This window comes from Erpetoichthys calabaricus, chromosome 3 (assembly GCF_900747795.2).
Source record: "Erpetoichthys calabaricus chromosome 3, fErpCal1.3, whole genome shotgun sequence".
Taxonomy (NCBI): Eukaryota; Metazoa; Chordata; class Cladistia; order Polypteriformes; family Polypteridae; genus Erpetoichthys; species Erpetoichthys calabaricus.
This window is the reverse complement of record NC_041396.2, coordinates 160424025-160450349: the sequence shown is the minus strand read 5'-3', so window position 1 is coordinate 160450349 and position 26325 is coordinate 160424025. Positions and strand designations below refer to the sequence as shown.

Below are 26325 nucleotides of genomic sequence, written 5' to 3'. Positions count from 1 at the left end.
ATTCTTACTCACATGCCAACACTGAAACAAGTTGCGCTATCAGCTGATCACCTCCACAAGTATTCATCCAATGTAGGGGCACTGCATGGTGAGTTTTCAAGAAGATTTGAAGACTTCAAAACAGTTGAGAGTGAAATGCACATGATTTCTTCTCCCTTTACTTATAGTGTGGATAATGTACCCAGTGATGTCCAGCTTGAACTCATTGATCTGCAGTCTGATAATCCACTGAAAAAATGTTGTAAACAAAGAATGCTTTCAAAAATGGAAGTGTTAATCATTTATCATCAATCAACAAAATGCAGTGAATGAACAAAAGAGAAATCTAAATCAAATCAATATTTGGTGTGACCACTCTTTGCCTTCAAAACAGCATTGATTCTTCTAGGTACACTTGCACACAGTTTTTGAAGGAACTCGGCTAGTAGGTTGTTCCAAACATCTTGGAGAACTAACCACAGATCTTCTGTGGATGTAGGCTTCCTCACATCCTTCTGTCTCTTCATGTAATCCCAGACACACTCGATGATGTTGAGATCAGGTCTCTGTGGGGGCCATACCATCACTTCCAGGACTTCTTGTTCTTCTTTACGCTGAAGATAGTTCTTAATGACTTTGGCTGTATGTTTGGGGTCATTGTCCTGCTGCAGAATAAATTTGGGGCCAATAATACGCCTCCCTGATGGTATTGCATGATGGATAAGTATCTGCCTATATTTCTCAGCATTGAGAACACCATTAATCCTGACCAAATCTCCAACTCCATTTGCAGAAATGCAGCCCCAAACTCTCAAGGAACCTCCACCATGCTTCACTGTTGCCTGCAGACACTCATTATTGTACCGCTCTCCAGCCCTTTGAGGAACAAACTGCCTTCTGCTACAGCCAAATATTTCAAATTTTGACTCATCAGTCCAGAGCACCTGCTGCCATTTTTCTGCACCCCAGTTCCTATGTTTTCGTGCATACTTTAGTCGCTTGGCCTTGTTTCCACGTCGGAGGTATGGCTTTTTGGCTGCAATTCTTCCATGAAAACCACTTCTGGCCAGACTTCTCCAGACAGTAGATGGGTGTACCTGGGTCCCACTGGTTTCTGCCAGTTCTGAGCTGATGGCACTGCTGGACATCTTCTGATTTTGAAGGGTAATAAGCTTGATGTGTCTTTCATCTGCTACACTAAGTTTCCTTGGCCGACCACTGCGTCTACAATCCTCAACGTTACCCGTTTCTTTGTGCTTCTTCAAAAGAGCTTGAACGGCACATCTTGAAACCCCAGTCTGCTTTGAAATCTTTGTCTGGGAGAGACCTTGCTGATGCAGTATAACTACCTTGTGTCTTGTTGCTGTTCTCAATCTTGCCATGACATGAAACTGTCTTCCACAACCTCACCTTGGTAGCAGAGTTTGGCTGTTCCTCACCCAGTTTTAAGCCTCCTACACAGCTGTTTCTGTTTCAGTTAATGGCTGTGTTTCAACCTACGTGTGACATTGATGATCATTAGCACCTGTTCGGTATAATTGGTTGACCATACACCTGACTATAATCCTACAAAATCCCTGACTTTGTGCAAGTGTACCTATAAGTATTGATGCTGGTTTGAAGGCAAAAGGTAGTACACCAAACATTGATTTGATTTAGAATTTTCTTTTGTTCGCTCACTTTGCATTTTGTAAATTGATAACAATAAACAATCATTATTTATATTTCTGAAAGCATTCTTTGTTTACAGCATTTTTTCACACCTGCCTTAAACTTTTGCACAGTATATATATATATATATATATATATATATATATATATATATATATATATATATATCTATAATAATAAAAGGCAAAGCCCTCACTGACTGACTGACTGACTGACTCACTCATCACTAATTCTACAACTTCCCGTGTAGGTGGAAGGCTGAAATTTGGCAGGCTCATTCCTTACAGCTTACTTACAAAAGTTAGGCAGGTTTCATTTCGAAATTATACGCGTAATGGTCATAACTGGAACATATTTTTTGTCCATACACTGTAATGGAGGAGGCGGAGTCACGTATCGCGTCATCACGCCTCCTACGTAATGACGTGAACTAAAAACGTTCACCAAACTTTTGCCTTGGTTCACAACTTTACACTCGGTATACGAACAAGCCAGTTTCCCAATCGGTTTGTACATGTTCAATCTCTCCCTGTGCATTTCCTGTGCAGCGAGCAAAAGAGAGAGAGGATGAGAGAGCACGACACACACACAGCATGAGAGAGAGCCAGACGCACACACACAGGCAGCGCGAGAGAGAGACGCGCAGACACACAGGCAGCGCGAGAGAGAGACAGACGCACACACAGGCAGCGCAAGAGAGAGACAGACGCGCACACACAGGCAGCGCAAGAGAGAGACAGACGCGCACACACAGGCAGTGCAAGAGAGAGACAGACGCGCACACACAGGCAGCGCAAGAGAGAGACAGACGCGCACACACAGGCAGCGCAAGAGAGAGACAGACGCCACACACAGGCAGCGCAAGAGAGAGACAGACGCGCACACACAGGCAGCGCAAGAGAGAGACAGACGCGCACACACAGGCAGCGCAAGAGAGAGACAGACGCGCACACACAGGCAGCGCAAGAGAGAGACAGACGCGCACACACAGGCAGCGCAAGTGAGAGACAGATGCACACACACAGGCAGCGCGAGAGAGAGCTGGACGCATAAGGTAGGAAGGGAGTTAAAGAATGCACTGGGCTTGATTTTGTTTTCACTTCCGTTTACAGCGATCGGTTCGTAGCGTGCATTGTTGCAATGTTACTTTTCTTGGTGGTTTATTAAATTACGGATTTTTTCAAATGTTCATTTATTTCCTTGTGCTTAAAACTCATTAAAAAAAAAAGTGTTTTTAGCCAGCGGTTGGTAGCGCTATAGCGCAGACTATTGCAGTGTTAGTTTTCTCTGTTGTTCAAGGTTTTCTCAGTGTTATTCAATGTTTTTACATTTAGTTTACTATTACGCTATGCATTCTATGGTTTAATTAACTATATTTGTGCTTAAAAACTTAAAAATATATATATATTTACATACAGTTCGTATGGTCTGGAACGGATTAATTGTATTTACATACAATCCTATGGGGGAAATTGCTTCGGTTCACGACCAACTCGGTTTATGACCAGAGTTTTGGAACGGATTATGGTCGTGAACCGAGGTTCCACTGTATGTGTGTGTGTGTATATATATATATATATATATATATAATATATATATATATAATCTTCCACATTTTCTAATACTATAGGTATTAAGTATATATTAAGTATATTATATATATTCCGGCCCTCTAAAACCATTCCAATGTATCATGTAGCCCCTTTGGAAAAATAATTGCCCACCACTGCTTTAGACAGTTTAACTGTATATGTAGCCTGAAGAGAGAGGTTTCTTTTTCATGCTTAATTGTAGAAGTTATGGGACATGTTGTTGTTGAATTTTTAACCCTAGAATTAAAATTTTTGCAGTATAAGCCAAATTTCTGAGGCTGATCGAACAGAGAAACTACGAAAGATAGAAAAACTTGGAGAATCGTTGGCAGCTTTAAAGGATAAGGATGCCACTCTAAATCAACAAAATGACCTTTACCAACAAGCCATCTATAAATACAAAGAAGAACACACTAAAATTAGGTATGTATAAACCTGAGATCCAGAGAAAAAAATCGATATTGTTGCATTAATCATTCTTAATTTTCCTTTTTTGCTTAAAAGGCATGAACAGGAAGAACTTTGCAGGACTACAGATGATAAGTTACGGCAGCTGAACTCACTTAAAAGCAGTAGAACTGACAGGATAAAAAGATTTGGAGAGAAAATGCCTGCATTTCTAGCAGCTATAAATGAAGCACACAGAAAAGGACATTTTGTTAAGAAACCTATAGGCCCAATCGGTAGGCAAATGCATATAAACAATAACATTTTGTATACATATATTTCCTTCTTACTGTGCTTGCAGTTGGATGAAATTTACTTGTCATTTCATTTTTCATGTCTTTGAAAATCTAGAGCAGATCAGCAGCATAAGTGCAATTCATGGTAATAATGGGTTGTCTGGATTTTTTAACTGTCAAATGTCATCTCTTTATTTTACAATTTGGGAGAACCTATCTCTCTCTCTCTCTCTCTCACTGTGGTTTGACATGTGGCTTTTGAAAAGACCAAAGCCAAATATTTATGGAACTCGTTAACTTAATGTTAAACATTGAGCTGAATTAAGCAAAAATCAGAATTACGTTTTGCCTTTTATCTGCAATTTGATAATCTTCTGTGTACATTCTTGGCTATGTTTTGTAGGATCATGTATTCGTGTTAAGGATCCTGATCTATCTTTAGCTGTTGAGTGCTGCTTGAAATCATATATGCTTGCCTTCTGCTGTGATAACTACAAAGATGAGAAAGTACTCCAGAGTTTGATGAGCAAATTTTACCCGCAAGGACGAAGGCCACTTATTCTGGTCAGTGAATTTGGAAATCAGCTGTACAACACGAGCATCAGGTACAATTTATATGTTAAAATGGCAGTAATCTACCTTTAATAAATACATTGCTTGTTCTGTTGTTTTTATACTTGGGTTAAAATAATAGCAGTATTGGCTTCACAGCTTTGAAAGAACAGGAAATATTTATTTAAGATTCTTTTTATTTTTACAGAGCTGTCAATCATCCACAGTTCCCCTCTGTACTTCAGGTTTTAGAAATTAATGATCCTGTTGTTGCTAATTGTCTGATTGATGTTAGAGGTATTGAAACAGTTTTGCTAATCAAAGTAAGTATATGTTTATTTCTGTTTTCATTGATGGTACAATTACTTTGACTTCAGCTACGTTTATTTTTATGTGTATTGTTCATGCAGTTACAACCCAAAGGCACTGTTTTAAATACAGCTAAATTAAATTCATAATTCATACAAAAAAATAACTGAAGCACCATAGGAGATGTATGGGAAAAATGCAAATATTTACATATCAGTAGTTTTTTTTTAGAATTCTGTCCTCAACCTCTAACATTTTAATAAGTAATGAAAAAGTTTATATGCTTAGAAGGAAACAGTTGCAAAAACTAATAGTCATAATCGATAATATTCAATTATTTAAAAAGTTGGCAAAGAATCACTTTCAAATAGCTGATTACGTTATTAGTCTGAGTATGTTGTGGAGCACAATTGCGTCACTACTTCATTCAGTTGTGAACGCATTTGAAAAATGGAAAACGGTAAACATATGACAGACAAGATGGTGCAACCTAAGACTTTCAGAGTTTGGGAGCACTTTTCTCTGAATGCAGAATAAAGGTTGTGAGTTGCACAATAGGTCTGACCTCGTATGACACGAGACAACAATGGTGATGTACAAGCATTTGAAAAGGAAACATACCGTTACAGGCTCTGTGGAAGAGGAAGACTCATCATCATTCCAGTAAGCTGAATGTTACTTCAGTGTTATGTGATACAAATACATGGATGCAATGTTTGCAAGGAAAGGCATAATGCCTTGATTTTATCTTTGAAGTTTGGAATAATTTGAGTCATAATTCAGCCCTTATCAATGCAAATAAAACACTTGCATCTGTGACAGACTTTTGTGATGGGCGACTATAAAATATGTATCATTAGCCTCTATCTACTAAACATTCATATTTTCAGTTTTTGAGTTTTTTGTTGTTTTTTTTGTTTTTTTTTAATTATGGTGTGCAGTACGTGCTTGCATACACGTGTAACATTATAGTGTATGTGTTTACAAAAAATGGATGTGAAGAAACATACATCCCTGTCTGAGCAGAAAACTTTTTTTTTTTTCTTTTTTTCAGTCTTGTATGCAAAGAAAATCAAAGATTACAGTACTATACAGATAGAAAAAGCAAGTACAGCAACTGAAATTCATATCACTCATTCCAAGTGAAAAGATCTGAGCTGGGTGGAAAAGCAAAAGTTTTGGACTAGCTGTTGATTGAACTTCAGCTGGCTTCTATACAATCTGTAGGAAGACACTTTGATCTACAAGTACTCCTGCAGCAAGCCTAGTTTAGCTGGTAAAACAGATTTTGTGGTTTAAGATCACACGGTTTCAAACGAGAAAATCAAACAGCACGCTCCTAACAGCAAATGATATGCAGCAGGCTGCGACAGTATGTTGGCTGTAAGCAAATTTGCCAGACACAAAAAAATAAGAATGATGATGCAAAAAAATGTTAACTTTCAGTAAAATAAACTCAGCATATAACATAACAAAGGAAGACCTGAGTTCCATACAAATAAAACCATTGTGCCAGGAAACTGTTGCTATCACAGAAAAGGAAAAAAAAATTCTAACTTAATCTACATGTTTAATTTTGAAGTGTTGCTTCACTGTGATTATAAATACATAAACCACATTGCGAGTTTAGTCAAATTTATTGAAAATGTGTTTTTAATTAAATTGTTTGTGTTCATTGCACAATCAGAACCAGAAGTGCTTCTAAGTGTGTTATTTTTATTTATTACTACAGTGTTTATTTTCAGTTTGTTATATAAATGTTTTACTAAAAACAATATTTTGTTTAAAATATCTACAAGTAGTTCATTTTTTTTTTTTTAAATAGTTTTTTTTTTTAATTTTATGCAATCCTGTTTTTGGCGAGAAGTTCCATTTCATGCACTTTATTCATTTAATTTCAAATGAAAATAAAAAATCTTTACTTGGATTGTTTAAGAAAAAAACAAAAGAAAGATTAATTGACAAAATATTCAGCAGATTAATCAATTATCAAAGTAATTGTTAGTTTCAGCCCTAGAAGGAATACTCCAACCAAAAACTATTATTTTTTTTTATATGTCACTGGCATCATTTAATTTGTAGTGTAGTGTTTTAATGCAGAATGGAGACCACCAAAGTTTCTTATAGATTAGGCATCTATGGTGACCAATGCTAGAACAACAGCAAACAATGTTAAAAAATGTCATGTTAGTTGTGTTGCATAATTCATATATCAAGTCATCCAGTCAGGCGTACAAAATTAGTTTCACAAAAATACTGTTAAATAACCATGTCCGTAAAATACTCTCATGAACAAAAATTAAACATGCTCAACACGAACAAGAATTTGAATTGTAGACCACCTACCATCAAAACATTTATTTTCATATCCAGACCTGGATTATTTAGCATATTCTCTTCTTAATAATGGTTTCACTCATTTTTCTTTAAATTTTAATCTTTAGTAGCGCACACCTCTCAGTGCACTTAGCAGTGTTGGTATCATGTGAGGTGCAATGTTAGCTAATGAACAAAGCTGTTACTGGTACTTGAATTGTAGAAGAAGAAGAAGACATTTCATCTATGTAGCACTTTTCTCACTGCTCAATGCACTTTACGTAAAGAGTGGGAAAACACCATTAGCCACCAGCAATATGCAGCATCCGAATGGATGATGCAATGGCAGCCATAATTGCACCAGTGCACTCACCACACATAAGCTATTAGATGTGAAGGGTTGAGAGAGATAGTTAACCAGTTAGGGACAAGGGATGATTAGGTGGCCAGAATGACTAGACTGTGATGAGCAATTTAGCCTTGACATTCGGGATACGCCCTACACTTTGCGAAGGATGACCAGGGATCTTTTATGACTGCAGATAGTCAGAACCTCGGTTTTACGTCACATCTGAAAGATGGTGCCATTTTTACAGAACAGTGTCTCCACTTCACTGCAGTGGGGCATTGGGATCCACTCTAAGACCACAGGGTTGGCCTTAGCAACATCTCTTCCAGCAGCAATTCAATCTTTTCCTAGACAGGGTCCCATCCAAGTACTGGCCAGGCCCAGACATGCTTAGCTTCAGGTGGATTACCTGTTCTGAAGTGCATGTGGTTTGGCTAGTGATAACCAATGAATAGGGGAAGTCTCACTACCATTGTATTAAGCTACTTCCCCAAACACACTAGTTCCAGAAATACTGTGCCTTCTGGACACAGACATTTTGTTTAGGAAAGAAGAGTAATAGCATCTATGGGATACAAGGAAATTTGTTTTAGTGTAGCAGCATTCCTAAACACAAGCAAGAAACTCTACTTGAATTAAAAAAAAAAAAAAAAAAAGTACTTGGTCATTGCCCTTTCAGCACGCCACAATTAGCTTTATTGGTCAGTTTAACAATAGTGTCCTGCAACACATTTAAAATGCCAATCAGTGGGCCTTTCTGCTAACTAAAATACTTTGTGAGTTGAAGATTTTGTTAAAGATATGGTTCATGGCTTCTGAGATTGGTGACTAATTGTGTGTTTCTCCTTACAGAAATCTGTTTTCTTAGTTACAGTTTTGTTAATGTGGTTGTTTGTGCAGTCATTTATAGTAATTATTAATTATTATTGACAATCCCTTTTGAAACACAAATTTGAAAAACAAAAATTGCTAAATTATATTATAGAGGTGAATTTAAGATACCTTTAACTGATTTGAAGATGTCAGTAAATAAAGATATATTTCAGTTCAATTTGTGAAGAAATCTTAACATGATTTGCACATATCTTGATTCCATTTTAAAAATATCTCAAAAGATTTAGAGATATTTTAAATCTTACAAGAGAACTTAAATCTTTTTATGATATCACTGAATGGCAACTTTATGTCCATATCAGTTTAGGGTCCAGGAAAATAACTTAATCAAAAGTACTGCTACAGGTTATCAAAAATAAGTATAAGCAGTCATTATATTTAATAGGATGTTGTATGATCTGCCTCATCAGCATTGATATCACTTTGTTGATAATTCCAGACTTAATTTTATCTGTCTTTTAAATGTTGGGGTGTTCTTTAACATTTAAAATGTTTAAAATGTACACCCAGGGGTATGGACGTGACTATGTTCTATGAGGCATAGAATGTTCCAAGCTAATTTGTTGAAGCAACAGTAGATGAGCAATTGCATGTATTTCATAGGTCAGATTAAAGTCAACAACCAAGCAATAGAAGTGTTATAGTATTCAGTTCTTAATGCTAGTGAGTTGACAATTTTTCTATATCTCTCTATTTAAAAATAAAAAGTTACATTTAATTTAAAGAAATCAAGATTAAATCATTGTTAAAGATAATGCCTGCATTTTGTTTGGATTCAATCAAGATGAGCATGATGTCCTTTGGGCTAATTGCTGCCAGTATAATCCAAATATTTCTAGTAATATGTAATAATTAGCCGACGCCCACCGTAGCATACGGCGGTGTAAGAATAGGAACAGAAAACAGTGAGAAAGGAATTCAGAAATCAAGAAGAAAGAAATACTTCTTGAAAGATGCAGTTGTGAATAGGTGTTTTGCTGGAGACGACAGATAATGAGTCGAAAGATCTAACCCTAGAAAAAGCCACATACAACTGACCATGGCTGAAGACTGGTTGTTGTAGATTAACGCAAATCTTTGCAAACGTTTGTCCTTGGACTTGTTGATAGTCATGGAGAAGATGAGTCTGAGTGGGAATTGTGTGCGTTTAAATTTAAAAGGGAGATTGGTGTCAGAAGGAAGGAGAGAGATTCTGGGAATGAAGATTGTTTGAGAATTTTGGACAGCGATCAGTTTGCACTCAATAATAACCCACTGATAGGAACAGGCAGTTTCCGGATCCTGGAATAGAGATGACGTTGTACAAAAACCCGTCGACAGAGAAGATACTGTTGTTCATTTTATAACAAAGGCTTGGGAAACAACCGTCGCAGAATAATGAAAATAGCAAGGTGTATGGGAGGCCACAGGCAGCGTGGGGAAAGGTTTGTATAAGAGGACGAATAGGAATCGAGAAATGCCGTGTCAGCTGCGTGTGGGCGGGACCAGTTTTGAAGTGGAAGCAGCACGAACCAGAAGAGAAATATAAATAAGAGATATGTGTATTTGATTTATTTACAGAGAAATAATTTCCATACATCTATCTTTTTATGTAGATAAGACCAAAAATTAATAGCATACTAGCTTAAATAATGTATGTTTTTATAATTAATAAAGCAGTTTCACCTACAGACAGTTAAAAATTCATATTTTTTTAATACAGATTCCAAATTAAAGGCAGCATATAAAATATTGCTGGTGCGTTAATGTGGTTTTTAGCACCACTCCTCACAGCTACAGGACAGTGGATTTGATTCTCAGCCTGGCCACATTCAGTTTAGACTTGGCATATTATCAATGAGCCTACTTAGGTTTCCTAGGGCTATTTGTAATTACCTCCCACATTCAAAAGACATTAAATTAATTGTCAGTTCTTAATTATCCTGGTGTGGGTGTGAGCATAAATACAAGGGAATGGCTTCCATCTGTGTTTCTTCCAATTTCACCCCAGTCTGAGATCATGTACACTCTAGTGCAGGCTTTCATTAAGGACCTCTCTGTATTTGACTGCATTCATCCTTGCCTTAATTCTGACCTATCTCATTGTTAGTGCTGCTGAGAAACACCCCATAGCATAATGCTGTCACCACCATACTCCACCATAGTGGATAGTATTAGGAAAGTGGTAAGTAGTGCCTGGCCATCACCAGACATAAAGCTTGGAGACCTGCCCAAAGCGTTCAATTTTTGTCTCATCAAACCAGAGGATATTTTTTCTCATGTTCTCAGAGTCCTTTAAATGCTCTTTGTCAAACTCCATGTGGATAGGCTGGTTACTTCACCACAAACGCCTGATTGATGAAGTGCTGTTAACATAGCTGTCCTTCTGGCTGGTTCTTCCACTTCATCACTGCAGTTCTGAAGTACTTTTAGAGTACTGTTTGGGTGGCAAATATATCCATTTAAAATCACAACACAATAAAGTATGAACAAAGTAAAGCAGTCTGAAGACTTTCTGAGTTAACTGTATACTAATTTTTCATCATAGAGAGCCCTGAATATTTATGTTACTGAGTAAATTTAATAAAGTTCAATTCTAGCCATCTTGTTTAAATGTTGAAGTCTGTTTACCTCCTGTTAAAACCACATGTAAAGCAAATGTTTGGGTTGCTTACACTTTTTATGTTTATTTTATCACTGAGTCTAATTTATGTATATTAAAATTGTATCTGTTTTTGTTTTAGGATAGCACTGTGGCACGTGACGTTATGCAGGCTAAGAATCCTCCTAAGAATTGTCGTGAAGCATTTACTAGAGATGGTGATCAGGTTTTTACAAATCGATATTACTCAGCTGAACAAACAAGGGCACAGTATTTAAGTGGAGATGTGGAAGCAGAAATCAGGTTAATACAGTTTATTTCTTATTTGCCTTGCTTTTCAGATGAAATATTTACTATTCCATGTTAAGTATTCTTTATAATGATTTTTAATTGTGTCATGATTTATATAATACACTTTTTTCAGTTGAATTATTACCATTTTTGTTCCACGTTTTGCCAGTGAAAGTTTCTGTAGGAATGCTACACTGTACTAACCAGACATCCATATTTCTAGTAGCTTCCTCCAGCCCTTTCATTGATATACCCATACTCTCCCAGGACAATTGAGAGTCCTGAAGCATGTCCTGGATCTTATCCTTAGTCTTCATCATGTGAGCTGCACCTGGCACTCCTCCCATGGAAATTACAGGGAGACATCCAAACAATATGCCCAAACCCCCGCAACTGTCATCTTTTGATCTGGTAATATGGTTGTTCTGCTTGGGATTCCTCTCATATTATCTGTGAAAGTGAGTGTTTTGTCTTGGTAGAGTAATATATATATTGCTCTACTTTCCCCTATTGTATTATTAATGTGTAGCCTTAGAATGCCTAATCTCACAGACTTACCACTGTTTATAAGGTATTATTGTATATAACTTATCCCCACCTTCCCTTCTATATCTATAACCTCAGGCAATTAGATGTAGTAAAAAGAAAAGCAGAAGTTAAGTTACACATAAGATAATGTATTATTGAAATAATAACAAAATGCAAAGTGTATTTGAATATTGGCAACCATACAATCTGATTAAATTATGATATGTAGTTCAGGCGGCGCACAGTCTTCTAGTTACTTAAATGTCTCTAGTTAAGGCATCATTGGTGTTCAGCTTTCAGCCACATGTCTGTTCAAAATGGCTGCTGAGCTGTGCTCTTCATTGTGTTGTCTTCATCACAGGATAGCAAGAGAGATGCTTCTTTCAGATGTTGGTTAGTAAGTGAGAGAGTGTGAGGTTAAACAAGTAAATATATAGATTTTCTGTCCAGCCCCTACAGCCAGTAGGGTTTCGTAGTACTTAAAGGCCTCTGAGACAAGCCAATTCCAAGCATCCATACCTCAGACCAATGGGGGAATACAACATCTTAAAACCTGCCACCCCCAAGACCATATGTCTTTAAGTCTTTCTTGCGGGGGTAGAAATGAATTAAGCAAAGAAACACTAACCAAACCGGTTTAAGGCACATCTTCCCCCAAATCCTGTCGTAAAATTCAAACAGTCCCATTCCTAAAGGGGGTGTGGGGGGTGGTAAACACTAAATTACATTGCTTTGCCCAAATTAGAAATAAAGACATACAAAACATTTATCAAGTTATATGTAAAATCTCACATCACAACACTCCACCCCGATGAATGTTTTGTACAATGTCTTTATAAACAGTCTTAATTGTTTAAAGACTCTGTTGAATAACTTGTTGTTTGGTTTGCAGTATTTGCTCTCCCAGTGTTAAAAGTTGTCCGTGACCATTTGTCCATTACATACCTTCTTTATTTCAAAGACAATCTGAAGAACTTGGATGCGCTTCTGATGACTTGTATCTGCTCCGGCTTGCTTCAACTGTTTATTTAGCTTTCTGCAGTCTTCATATGTCATCAGATCTGGTGGTTCAAAATGAGACAAGTCCACACCTTCCACTAAACTAACCGTACTGCAATTTAAGTCTATTGTGAATTCCTAAAATTGACCTTTGTTCTTTACTGGTTTTGTGTCTAACTGCTAATTAGACCCCTGTCCCCTGTCATTTAAGCATATGCAGCTGTACAATTAACATCAAAATTTGAAAGGTAACATGTCACAGGTGCCAGTACAACCACTTCTGCCCAAGTGAGAGCACATGTGCCACTGCATAAACTGTTCACAAACCAACCTTTGTGGCCCCTCTTCACACATCTGGGGTTGACTTAGTTGCCTCTTGTGCTTTCCTACCCATGGTGCAACTCTTGACTGCCATCAGCCTTTACCAGTATAGGCTGGCATCACCACCATGAGAAATCACAGGTATGTGTAACAGGTGTCTGATCACACTTATAGGTAATCTAACTTAGACACCATTAAAATATCCGACTACGCCACCCAGTTTTATTAAGAGACTGGGAACTCCTGAAATTTACCAATAATAGCACACAAGTTTCTTTAAATTGGGCGGTGAGTAAACACACAATGAAAGACACAACAGTAATTTTAGAAAAAAACGACAGTAAGTTCTATTACACAAGACAATATAAGGTACATTAAAAAGATAAACGAACATAACAAAAACTAAACATAACAGGAATCAATTTCCTTTTTTTTTTTTAAAAAGGAAAATACACAGTCCACCCTCTAAAAGTCCGTTTAAAAACAAGAATTGGAGGATACAACCTTTAGTGGTGCAGAGTCCAGTTGCTCACTGTCTTACCCCAAGACTTAATTGTTCAACTGTCCACGGATGCACTCTGTTCACTGGACACTCGTTCCCCTACAGAAGTTGTGTCAAATTGTTGAATCCCTGTCAGCGTCCCTTCGTTGTTCCTTTTTCTTCCACTCTGGGCTCCTTGTGTTTCTGGGACCTAGGCACGCCTCATTTCTTGTCTGTCAGCTTCGCTTGGTCCTTTCATGCGGATTCCCTCTCTCGCTGAACCCACATCCGGCGTCTCTTTGTGGAGCTGTCTCTTCCTCCCTGGAAGTGTTGCCGTCCTTGTGCCTCACGTCATGCCAGCCAGGTACCCTTGTCTGCCTGCAAGCCCCTGTGCTCTGTCCGAGTGCCTTGGCAGTGTTTTCTGTGGACTGTCCCCCTCCGCCTTCTGCTACCAGGAGTTTTTATCTACTTCAGCCCCTGCCATTATCAGTTCTGGACAATCAGATTAAACAGTGGTACATCTGCATTTCCTGGGTTTAACAATTAATGAAAACACAAGTTAAAAAAAGGAATTGTTACCAATCATGAATAAGTACAGATATGCTGATTAGAAACCAATATTTCCAAGTCAGGTAAATACAGACATCCTCCAAGGCCAGACATTAAAGCGGCAACTCCTTTGCAAGACAGTAAATGCTTACACAAACAATCCTGACACAATCAGTAACTCGATTATCCAGGATCCTCCAAGGAAGCAGCAGTTCTGTTATCACACGTGGTATTGTTTGTAAATCTCAACCAGCCATAAACTTCAAAGTGGTGACTCCTTTGCAGTACAGCAAATAAATACATCCTGCAGACAGCCTTTTAACTTTGCACCCCCCAGTCCCAACAATGGGTGCCTAATGGAACCACCCAGTGCAAAAAAAAAATGTCCCCCTCTGACATATGCAACTCATCATTCCCCCTGTAGGCCACCCCTAGAGTTGTTTGCTCACCATATGCATACTCATTGTGCTAAACACCTCGGTTTAGAATTGGCCCACTGGTCCTCTGCTTTTACCACAGCTGACAACCTCAGCAGGGCTTCCGTATTTTCCCAATTAGACTATACCTAAACATCGGAGCCCATATGACTTGCAAATGTACCAGCTGCACCTGCTTTCCTGAAAAGTTCACCAATTTTCTTAGTATACATTTTCCTTAATAATAGTATTAATTATATCAATTATCCCACTTAATTAATTAATACCCAGAATGTATACTGTATGAACCCGAAATTAATCCCCTTATTTTGGCATTCCTAACTGGTTTGTTCAGTTTCCACCCCTTGGAATATAAATTTGCTGCAGTAATGAACAAACCTTTCCTTTTAAACTATAGCTATTCTGACTAGACTTATTATTGCATGGCTTATGGACTTGTTACTCACTTAAACCCCAGTAAGTGTCTTTTTCTTGCTGTCTGTTCGGTTCCTCTTCATGTCTTTGTCTTTAATCTTTGCTTATTGTCTTTTTCTGTTTCTTTTTTTTCATTCCGCTATGTAGGCAGGTCTGCAAAATGGAAGGTGAAAAAGCAGTTTCTGTCCATGTCATCTTTTTGGTTGTTTAAACCTGGTGCCAAAACTCAAACTTTGCTTCCAGGCATTCATTGGAACAGCTTGGCCACTAGTGCCACTCTGCTCCAATGTGCTAGTGGTAACCCAATCTCCTGCATGGATTTTACTCTGCTAATTTCCTTCACTATTTATTACCTGCACCAACCCAAAGTCTGTAAAACCTCAAATAATAGAAGTAGCTCTATTACAAAAGGCCAGAAAATGGAAACAGAAATAACTATTTTCCCTTTCCTGTCTTCCTGTGCTACCCTTCTATTTTTTTTTTCTTTTGCCTGTATCTCCTTTTTTATTTTTTTTATTTTATGGTAACTGCTACTTGAAAGTATGGGCTATAACCTCTCCAAAATCCAGTGCCAGATCCAGCATGTCTCCTAAAACTGACCTGTGTTCTTTACCCAAGACCAGCTCACTTTTCTCCATTTTATTGCATGGAGTTCCATAGGCTATCTTTTTAAACAACTGGTCAGTCAGGTTTCGAATTACTGAACCTAAATGTGTGTTTTAATTACTGCTGGCCCCAGCACAGCTGTTAGGACATTCACATCCCTGTGCATTCCTGGCTTGCTGTGTGAGTTTGCAAACCTTCCTGCTGCACCATCCCCCATCCTTTGTTCTTTGGCTTGTCCTGATTCATTCAAACCAACTCCTAAACTGGTGCACTTTCTTTCCAACTCAGCCATTCTTGCATTAGCACTTTCAGACCTTTCACACACAAGCACTGTAATTTCTTTTATTTCCACTGTTCCTTATTTAAATTCCACACTTTCTTTACTCAGTATCCTTATGCCATTATCCATTTCATGCCCTCTAGTCAACAACTGCCATTCACACTCACCAGCTTCTCTGCCTTCTATCTGATTTATTTGTCCTAAATCAAATTTCAATGCAGCACTGGTTACCTTTCTTAACAGTGGTGAAATATCTATCGGTGTAGCATGTTCTTTAACTACTGGACAGACCTCAGTATCACCTCGAGATTGTGGTTCAGTGGAAAATAATAATGGAAGAAAACATCCTTGCTGTTTTCCCTTCCTTTCATCTCTCTCCTTTTCCTCACACTCACATTCCCACTCTTTTTCTGAGCACCCATCTGTCTCAGGTAAGTCACCCACCCATGTTTTAGGGTTCCAGTAAGATCTCATTACTATTGCCCTAACTTTCACCATGGGTGGTTTTCTCTCCTTGTTTCCCCTGCTTTCTGTGCTTTCCACGTCAGCAGTGGGTGTTCTACATGCTAGCACTTCACAATTTTCACACTGTTACATCGTTCAAAACTTTCACACAGCATTCCATTTTCACTTTCATTCACTTTGCTATTTTCTTCCTCATACTGATCTTCCTTATTTCCAATAATACAAGATATTAAATCTCTTATAACAGCAGCTGTCTTCTTTATACCTGATCTCTGTTTTCCTGCTTTTAATCCTTCCAGCCCCCTTCCATTTTGTGGCATGCTCAGCTTCTCCTTTCTCTACCTGCACTACAGGTTTCCTAGCTTTAGCCTGCTTACATCTGCCACTCCACTGGAAGATGGCTGACTTTAATATAAATTTAGGCATTTCTGAGTCTGCAATTTTACTCTAATACAATTTGCCACTTTCGTTATGGGTTGGTCTACTTTCGCCCCTGTAAGCAAACATACACACATACACAAAGATCCTAAACGAATAAGTGCCGTATGAATGATGCATGCATGTCCCATCACTCCCTAGCATTTTAACCACTTAAATGCTGTATGAATGACACATGCAATGTTCCACCACTCTGTAGCACTTTAATTAGGGACTCACTAACACCAGCACTAACAAACATGTGGGTGTCCTCGTGACACACATGAAGTCTCTACACTTTGTTGGTTATGTTCCATTCAGCAACCAAACAATGTTTTACTTCCACTGCATTTTTACACTGGGTGCTCTAAAATTCACATACATAAATAAACATATACATCAAAAGTATTTGCAAACAGGGTGCAGAACATGGTTACCCTAAAATCCTGCCCGACTACGCCAATTGTTTTGTCTTGGTAGAGTAATATATATATATTGCTCTACTTTCCCCTATTGTATTATTAATATGTAGCCTTAGAATGCCTAATCTCACAGATTTACCACTGTTTATAAGGTATTATTGTATATAACTTATCCCCACCTTCCCTTCTATATCTATAACCTCAGGCAATTAGATGTAGTAAAAAGAAAAGCAGAAGTTAAGTTACACATAAGATAATGTGTTATTGATAATATTCAGAAATAATAACAAAATGCAAAGTATATTTGAATATTGGCAACCATACAACCTGATTAAATGATGATATGTAGTTCAGGCGGCGCACAGTCTTCTAGTTACTTAAATGTCTCTAGTTAAGGCATCATTGGTGCTCAGCTTTCAGCCACATGTCTGTTCAAAATGGCTGCTGAGCTGTGCTCTTCATTGTGTTGTCTTCATATCACAGGATAGCAAGAGAGATGCTTCTTTCAGATGTTGGTTAGTAAGTGAGAGAGTGTGAGGTTAAACAAGTAAATATATAGATTTTCTGTCCAGCCCCTACAGCCAGTAGGGTTTCGTAGTACTTAAAGGCCTCTGAGACAAGCCAATTCCAAGCATCCATACCTCAGACCAATGGGGGAATACAACATCTTAAAACCTGCCACCCCCAAGACCATATGTCTTTAAGTCTTTCTTGCGGGGGTAGAAATGAATTAAGCAAAGAAACACTAACCAAACCGGTTTAAGGCATATCTTCTCCCAAATCCTGTCGTAAAATTCAAACAGACCCATTCCTAAAGGGGATTTGGTAGACACTAAATTACATTGCTTTGCCCAAATTAGAAATAAAGACATACAAAACATTTATCAAGTTATATGTAAAATCTCACATCACAATAGTGAGCCCAGCAACACTGTGCAAGAGCCTCATTCTGGATGCTTGTACTTGTGATCTCATTCTTTCTGTCATAACTGGGAGGTTGTATTCATAGGTGAGAATGAGGATATAGACCAGGGGTGGGCAGTGTCGTTTCTGGAGGGCCACAGTGTCTGCAGGTTTTTGTTCCATCCCAGTTTCTTAATGAAAATCAATTATTGCTGATGAAGCACTTACTGCTTAAGTGACATTTTGATGTCAGCGGTTCTCCATCAAACTTGTTTCCATTTACACCTGTTTGGATTCATCATGCACTATTTGTTTTAATAAAACACTTAAGAGAAAAATGTGGCAGACTGAAAATGATCCGTTTTATGCTTAAATTCATTTGAGTGATATTTGGTAGTCGGAAAATCTGTGATTAAAGAACCTTAAATTGCAACAAGCCATAAAATTAAATAAGGTCTGAGATTGGGAAGGATTGGTTTCTAATTAAGCAACTGGGTTGGAACAAAAACCTGCAGCCACTATGGCCCTCCCAGGCCAACATTGCCCACCCCTGATATACAGTGCATCCGGAAAGTATTCACAGCTCATCACTTTTTCCACATTTTGTTATGTTACAGCCTTATTCCAAAATGGATTAAATTCATTTTTTTCCTCAGAATTCTACACACAACACCCCATAATGACAATGTGAAAAAAGTTTACTTGAGGTTTTTGCAAATTTATTAATAATGAAAAAAATTGAGAAAGCACATGTACATAAGTATTCACAGCCTTTGCCGTGAAGCTCGAAATTGAGCTCAGGTGCATCCTGTTTCCCTTGATCATCCTTGAGATGTTCCTGCAGCTTAATTGGAGTCCACCTGTGGTAAATTCAGTTGACTGGACATGATTTGGAAAGGCACACACCTGTCTATATAAGATCCCACAGTTGACAGTTCATGTCAGAGCACAAACCAAGCATGAAGTCAAAGGAATTATCTGTAGACCTCCGAGACAGGATTGTCTCGAGGCACATATCTGGGGAAGGTTACAGAAAAATTTCTGCTGCTTTGAAGGTCCCAATGAGCACAGTGGCCTCCATCATCCGTAAGTGGAAGAAGTTCAAAACCACCAGGACTCTTCCTAGAGGTGGCCGGCCATCTAAACTGAGCGATTGGGGGAGAAGGGCCTTAGTCAGGGAGGTGACCAAGAACTCGATGGTCACTCTGTCAGAGCTCCAGAGGTCCTCTGTGGAGAGAGGAGAACCTTCCAGAAGGATAACCATCTCTACAGCAATCCACCAATCAGGTCTGTATGGTAGAGTGGCCAGACGGAAGCCACTCCTTAGTAAAAGGCACATGGCAGCCCCCCTGGAGTTTGCCAAAAGGCACCTGAAGGACTCTCAGACCATGAGAAAGAAAAGTCTCTGGTCTGATGAGACAAAGATTGAACTCTTTGGTGTGAATGCCAGGTGTCACGTTTGGAGGAAACATGGTGGTGGCAGCATCATGCTGTGGGGATGTTTTTCAGTGGCAGGAACTGGGAGACTAGTCAGGATAAAAGAGAAAGATGACTGCAGCAATGTACAGAGACATCCTGGATGAAAACCTGCTCCAGAGCGCTCTTGACCTCAGACTGCGGCGACGATTCATCTTTCAGCAGGACAACGACCCTAAGAACACAGCCAAAATATCAAAGGAGTGGCTTCAGGGCAACTCTGTGAATGTCCTTGAGTGGCCCAGCCAGAGCCCAGACTTGAATCCGATTGAACATCTCTGGAGAGATCTTAAAATGGCTGTGCACCGACGCTTCCCATCCAACCTGATGGAGCTTGAGAGGTGCTGCAAAGAGGAATGGGCGAAACTGGCCAAGGATAGGTGTGCCAAGCTTGTGGCATCATATTCAACATATATATAAGGTGCATCAACAAAGTATTGAGCAAAGGCTGTGAATACTTATGTACATGTGATTTCTCAGTTTTTTTATTTTTAATAAATTTGCGAAAACCTCAAGTAAACTTTTTTCACGTTGTCATTATGGGGTACTGTGTGCAGAATTCTGAGGGAAAAAAATGAATTTAATCCATTTTGGAATAAGGCTGTAACATAACAAAAGGTGGAAAAAGTGATGCGCTGTGAATACTTTCTGGATGCACTGTAGACTGACCAACTAGTTGATAGCTTAATCCATTGACATTGCATCTATTTCATCATGATCCTATTTTTAAAAGTGTTGCCAGTTCATAAGTTGTCAGTCAGTTTCACAGTGTCATCTATCCTCATTTGAGGACAAGACTCCTATACTCTCTTATAATGCAGGGACCAAAACTGAAAATATGAAAATACTGTGTAATCTTAATAGTAGCAAAATTTTTATATTTTTTTCTACTCCCTGTGATTCTGTCTCCTATAAATGCTCCACATCTAAGGTGTATTGAATGTAGTTTAACTGGATGAAAGAGTTCATTGTCCAGGCATGGCTGCAGTTCTGTGTCCAAATCCTGCTCCGTAACTCAACAGGAGAAAAAAATAAAATTAATGAGCCTTTTAAGTGTATGGTAGTCTGATACGAAGCTTCCATATGGTAGCTTACTATAAAGTGGATGAATCCAGCCATCCATCCATTTTCCAACCCGCTGAATCCGAACACAGGGTCACGGGGGTCTGCTGGAGCCAATCCCAGCCAACACAGGGCACAAGGCAGGAACCAATCCCGGGCAGGGTGCCAACCCACCGCAGGACACACACACACAAACACACCAAGCACACACTAGGGCCAATTTAGAATCACCAATCCACCTAACCTGCATGTCTTTGGACTGTGGGAGGAAACCGGAGTGCCCGGAGGAAACCCACGCAGACATGGGGAGAACATGCAAACTCCACGCAGGGAGGACCCGGGAAGCGAACCCAGGTCCCCAGATCTCCCAACTGCGAGGCAGCAGCGCTACCCACTGCGCCACCGTGCCGCCAGTGGATGAATCAATATGACTAATATTCAGAACATATGTTCACATGCTTACATGAGGAGTACTGAAGATGGTGCGTCTGTTATAGGAATAGTGAGTTCAGAAGGGATATTGCAGTTTTCTGTGATGTTGAAAGACATTGTCTGTCTATTTTCAAATATGCTAGATCAATGGATACTAAGTTGGGTCTCCTGAATCTGATCAAAAATCATATAGAAATAACTCCTTGCCAGTGTGACTGGTACCATTTGCAAATTGAAATGACATCTACATTTTTGGATGAAAATCATCTCCCTGTGCATTTCTTGAACAATAATTTTCAAATTATTTAATTCTGTACTTTTTCTCTTTTTATTCACCATTCCTCATTATGCCACTGCATAACAGTTTGCATTTGAATGACTTTTGCCCCAGTGAATTTTTCTATAAGTGTAACTCATTTTATAATTTAACCAGCAATTAAGAATATATTTTTTTTTTTAGACATTTGGAGAATGAAGTTGAAAATTGGAAAGCAAAATTAAGAAAATATCAAGAAAGATTACATTCTGTGGATGAAGATATTAAACAAAATGAAAAGTTGTTAAGTAAAACGCGTGAAAGCAGTAGACACAATAAGGTATATTTTCCATGTTATTTTGGTATAGCTGAATTATTGTGTATGTCTTTCAAAGCGTTTCTTACCTTAAACTGTATTAAAATTATGTTGATTGTTTGTATCTTGAATTAGATGTTGTCTTCCATGTTAAAGAGCAAAATGATATTGAAAATTAATTAATAGATCAAAATGAGTGTCAGGAAAGACATAGGATGATATTTTCATATGTCAGAATATTGGTGAGAGGCTGAACTCCCTCCCCGAACAAAACACCATCCTGTAAAGTCAGATCATCTTTCCCACTCTGCCCATTAGGTTTATATGGATGATTCATACTGAGCCTTTAAATGTTCCAGATACAGTTTGAAGTAGAATATAAAGTGTTTTAAGCCATAACTCAATGTTGAGGTATATGAAGCATTCATTATGGAGTCCCCAATTTTCTATACCTAAACAGAGCAAGTTAGCTAATATCATGAATTTCAAAGGTCAAAATAAGTACACTAGACACCACATTTTCAGGAACAGCAAAATATATATATATATATATATAATATATATATATATAGTGACAGATAAGGGCGCTCTCGCTCCCTTGATCCCTCGGACAATACGTCAGACACCAGATAAAAGTCCAAAATGTTATTTATTATAATAATAAATGTGCACAAAGCACCCTCCTCTCCACAGTACTCATACAATAACAATCAATAACCAATAAATCAATCATCCACTCTCCCAGACATGTTCCCACTCTTACACCCAGCTCAGCTCATCCGTCTGGGATTTCCCAGAGTCCTTTATAGTCCTTGACCCGGAAGAGCTTCTGAACCCTCAGTCCATGTGACTTCCTAGCACCTCCGGGTCAAATCAAAAACTCTTCTTTTTCATCCCGGAAGCACGTCATTTCTTCTGTCCATGTGACTGGGACGTACTTCCGGGGTGTAGGGAAAGTAGTCCATACTCCTCCCTGCAGCGTCCTCTGGCGGCCCCCATGGTATCCAGCAGGGTTGTGAATTAAAAGTCCACTGTCCATAATTCCCTGCTGGCATTCGGGACACTTCCACGCTACAGGGAGGGCTCCACCTGGTGGCCTGGGGGTATTGGCTGGGATGAATGGCCGACCATATCCCACTATATATATATATATATATATATATATATATATATATATATATAAGAGGTGAGAGGTTATGCACCCTGTACTCTTCCATGCAGGGTAAATAGTATTGTATTGCTAATTCCTAAATTTTGCAGCTGTCTTGGGCCACATAACTCAAGACATCTCCCAGTAAGCAGACGCTTCCATCTGCTAATCTATTACCTATGTGTTTCTGTGGACCAGGTAACAATACAGATTAGCATCAATTAGACTAAAAGTCCCTTAACACTAGAATCCCTGAAGCTTACAAAAAACTTGTAATCCTGGGCCAATTTAAATTCCCTCACACCTCCTCATCAGCGTCTTTTGTTTTGCATTTCTTGTCATCCAACATTTACACAGATCGTTGTAGACACGGAACACACATGAAATGTATGTGTTCCAAATAACAATACATTTTTACTCTATGAAATTCAAGGCACCTCACATCCAGATAAACAGACTTGAGCTGGGAGAACTTTGTGTATGACTAAAGCAGCTTCGGGGGGGGGGGGGGGGGATTGGATAGCATGCTCCCTGCTGCCGGTGCTGATCGACACATTTACAAAATAAAAGACGCTGATAAGGGGGTGCAAGGGAATTTAAGGTGGCCCTGGATTACAAGATTTTTCTTAGGCTTCAGGGATTCTAGTTTTAAATGGATTAAGCATGCCAAGATCATTCTAGACCAATTGTTAGTTTATATTTTTTGTACCCTTCCTACCTTCAGCAAGCCTAGTAGCTATCAGCTTCTGAAAAATCACTTATTTGCCTTCTTTCTGAAAAAGGAGGAAAAGAACAAAACATTAGTCAATAAACAAAGTAAGTCAATCCAGGGATTTTTTCCTTCTGTAATTTTGCACTTCATTCGGCCATTTGAAGCAGAAGAGTCTCTTTTTTTTTTCTTTTTCTCTAAAGCCACATCATTGAACTTCGTTTGAAGGCAAAGACTTCACACAGCCACAAACTCATCAGACAAGCCAAGCATCTCTTTTTGTTGCCACTGTTGGTTCAAAATCATTTGGCAGGCACTCTTGATATGCTCTGATTACATATGGACACCTTTTTTATTTAGACAGCATTTATAAGGCAATAGTGGATATATATCTGTAAAATATAGGAATTAATGTTTTTATTCTGCAAAGTGTTTACTTTTTTGTTTTCCTTTTAGGAAAATATTAGAAGGTTGGAATTGGAAATTGCTGATCTTCAAGTTGCGGAAGAACCGCAGTCAACAGACATTTTTGCCCTTGTAAGTAGATCTTTTAGCAAAGCTTTGTATTGTAAAATGATCTTGTCAGCTGAGTCTTTGCATTTAAACTTGTCACATATTAAGGAAGATCAGTGGACAGAATTTATTTAATATGCCTAGAGTAACCAGCAACCATAAAATTTGATTATTTGTCAAAAAGAAATTTATTTTTTTGCTTGTCCCAGCTACTATTCATATGATTGTCTGTAATCTAGAAAAAAATTAACTTATTTGTTTATTGGCATACAGGCCATCATATGACTAGAAGCAAGTATGTTAGTGTTAGCTGAATCTGTACACACCACACTGAGGTCATTTTGTGTGAGGTCATGTGTTATAATCTGAACTTTGTGTAAATTAAATTTACAGTACAAAGGAGAAACTATAATTACTACCGAACAAATTTTATGTGTCGCTGAAACCTAGGTGTTCACAAAAGAAAATAAGTCAAATATGCACCACATATCAATGAAATAATCAGATTAATTAAGTAGTGGTATATACATGCAAAATTATCATATTACACAAAACACCAGCATAAAACAAATTATTATGGGTAGAAAAAAAGACATAATTAACCTCAATATTCCAACACTGTCCCTGCAACTTTGAACAACAGGCAAAAAAAGTTATGCACAAACCAAATAAATAATTAAATTATAATATTTATAATTATATGATTAAATATAATATAGTTAAATTATAAGTATTAAACAATGGCAAAGAAAAACATGCCACAATGAATGTGTCTCCATGGCAAAGGAAGGGTGGAGGGGTTATTTACCAGTTATGGTACAGCGACTCTGCCGTGTTGGGCTACCAGAGTGTATGTCCAGTAAACACTTGTGTGAAAAGTCACTTACAGTTTGTTTAAAGGCTATAAATCTGGAAAGTAGTTGCTATTCAGTCCCAGTAAACACAGATCATCCAGAAGGGTAAAAGGTTGACCCTGGATATCATCTCCCATTTATATAGATACTTCAAGGACACAATGATGACATCCAAACTAGTATCTGGCATATTTAGAGACCAGCAGAGTCTCTCTGCTAAGGATCATATATTAACAAGAGGTGTTGGCAACCGCAGTACTGTAATTGTGGAACATCACTCAATAGTTGTAAATCCTATAAAGTACAAAAATTAGTTTAATTTGTAAATGTGAATTCTCAAGTAATTTATAAATGAGAGCAGAACATTATTTCAATGGGAGAGCACTACAACTACATATTTCAAACATCCAATATTATAAAGAACAAAAGCAAAAAAACAGAGTACAGTAATACCTCAGTTAAGTATTCCTTTTATAAAGAAGTCTGTATACAATACACTATGGTACATGTTCAAATTCAAGTACTGTCCTGTATAACAGTCATCTGTGGTTGATATTGTGTGTGCTGCAGAAGGCAAGCTGTTATATGTGAGAGCTGTTATTTCACATGTAATTTAGTTATATTAATATTTTTTTACATAATAAATATAATATATTATCTACCTAAAATGCAGATTCTAAAGAGAATAGGGACTGAATAAAAGATGCCACAGAGCAAAATCCTTAAGGTTAGCACCTGTTCATGAAAAAACAAGTGCAGAGTTTAGAAGATGGGCAAAAATAGAATGCACTCGCCTATATGCAGTTAAGACATACTTCTTCGCTTTTAGTCTGTTTGTGTGGTGACCAATGAATTGTCTTAAGAATCAAGGCTTGAATCGTCTCACAGAGTTGATGAAAGTAATACAGGTTGTGTTGTCTTTGAGTCCAAATCTGTGGTGAGCAGTCAACGAAGTGAAATGTCTTAGGCAGTGAATGAGGCAGGTGAAAGCACATAATATCACATGGAATAAGCCATGCAAAATCAGGTGTTGTACAATGGCTAAGGAAGGGCACAGGAGACCGCGAACAGCATGAGCTCCTCTATATCCACAAAAACCACCACCCATTATCCCTCCAGTTATTACAATACATATCCATATTCTTCACACGCTAAATCTACTTCTAAAAACTAAGTTCCTCATAATAAACTAAAATCCTGGTACACATCTGCTTTGTTAACCAAGGTATTATTATTAACAGTATATCCAGCACAGTCTTAAGCCAAAAATCAAACAGGGCATGAACTGAATAAGAAAGCAAGATAAATCGTAAAACTCATTTAAATCAATGGTTGTTACGATATTTAGATAACAGAGCTGGATTGTTTTGTATTTGTTACTTGTTACAATGATTCCAATACAGTTGACCTCCGTGAAGTCGCGGATTTTTCCTTAGAACCTAACTAATAATTATTCGCAAATATCCTCCGCAATTTTTTTATGGCTTTTTTAATGGCAATATATAATTTTTCATGCAT

The 26325-nt window shown here is 38.1% G+C and overlaps 1 protein-coding gene across 3 annotated transcripts in view; it reads left to right on the top strand.

Annotated features, from left to right (window-relative positions):
- Positions 1-26325, top strand: part of si:dkey-119f1.1 (Structural maintenance of chromosomes protein 6-like) — a 155552-nt gene that overhangs the window by 69941 nt on the left and 59286 nt on the right. For all 3 annotated transcript variants that reach the window (XM_051925505.1, XM_051925506.1, XM_051925507.1), the window contains 7 exons: positions 3501-3665; positions 3747-3925; positions 4329-4530; positions 4686-4800; positions 11069-11229; positions 21470-21605; positions 23897-23977. In XM_051925505.1, coding sequence (XP_051781465.1) covers positions 3501-3665; positions 3747-3925; positions 4329-4530; positions 4686-4800; positions 11069-11229; positions 21470-21605; positions 23897-23977 — 1039 coding nt within the window. The remainder of the gene's footprint in view (positions 1-3500; positions 3666-3746; positions 3926-4328; positions 4531-4685; positions 4801-11068; positions 11230-21469; positions 21606-23896; positions 23978-26325) is intronic.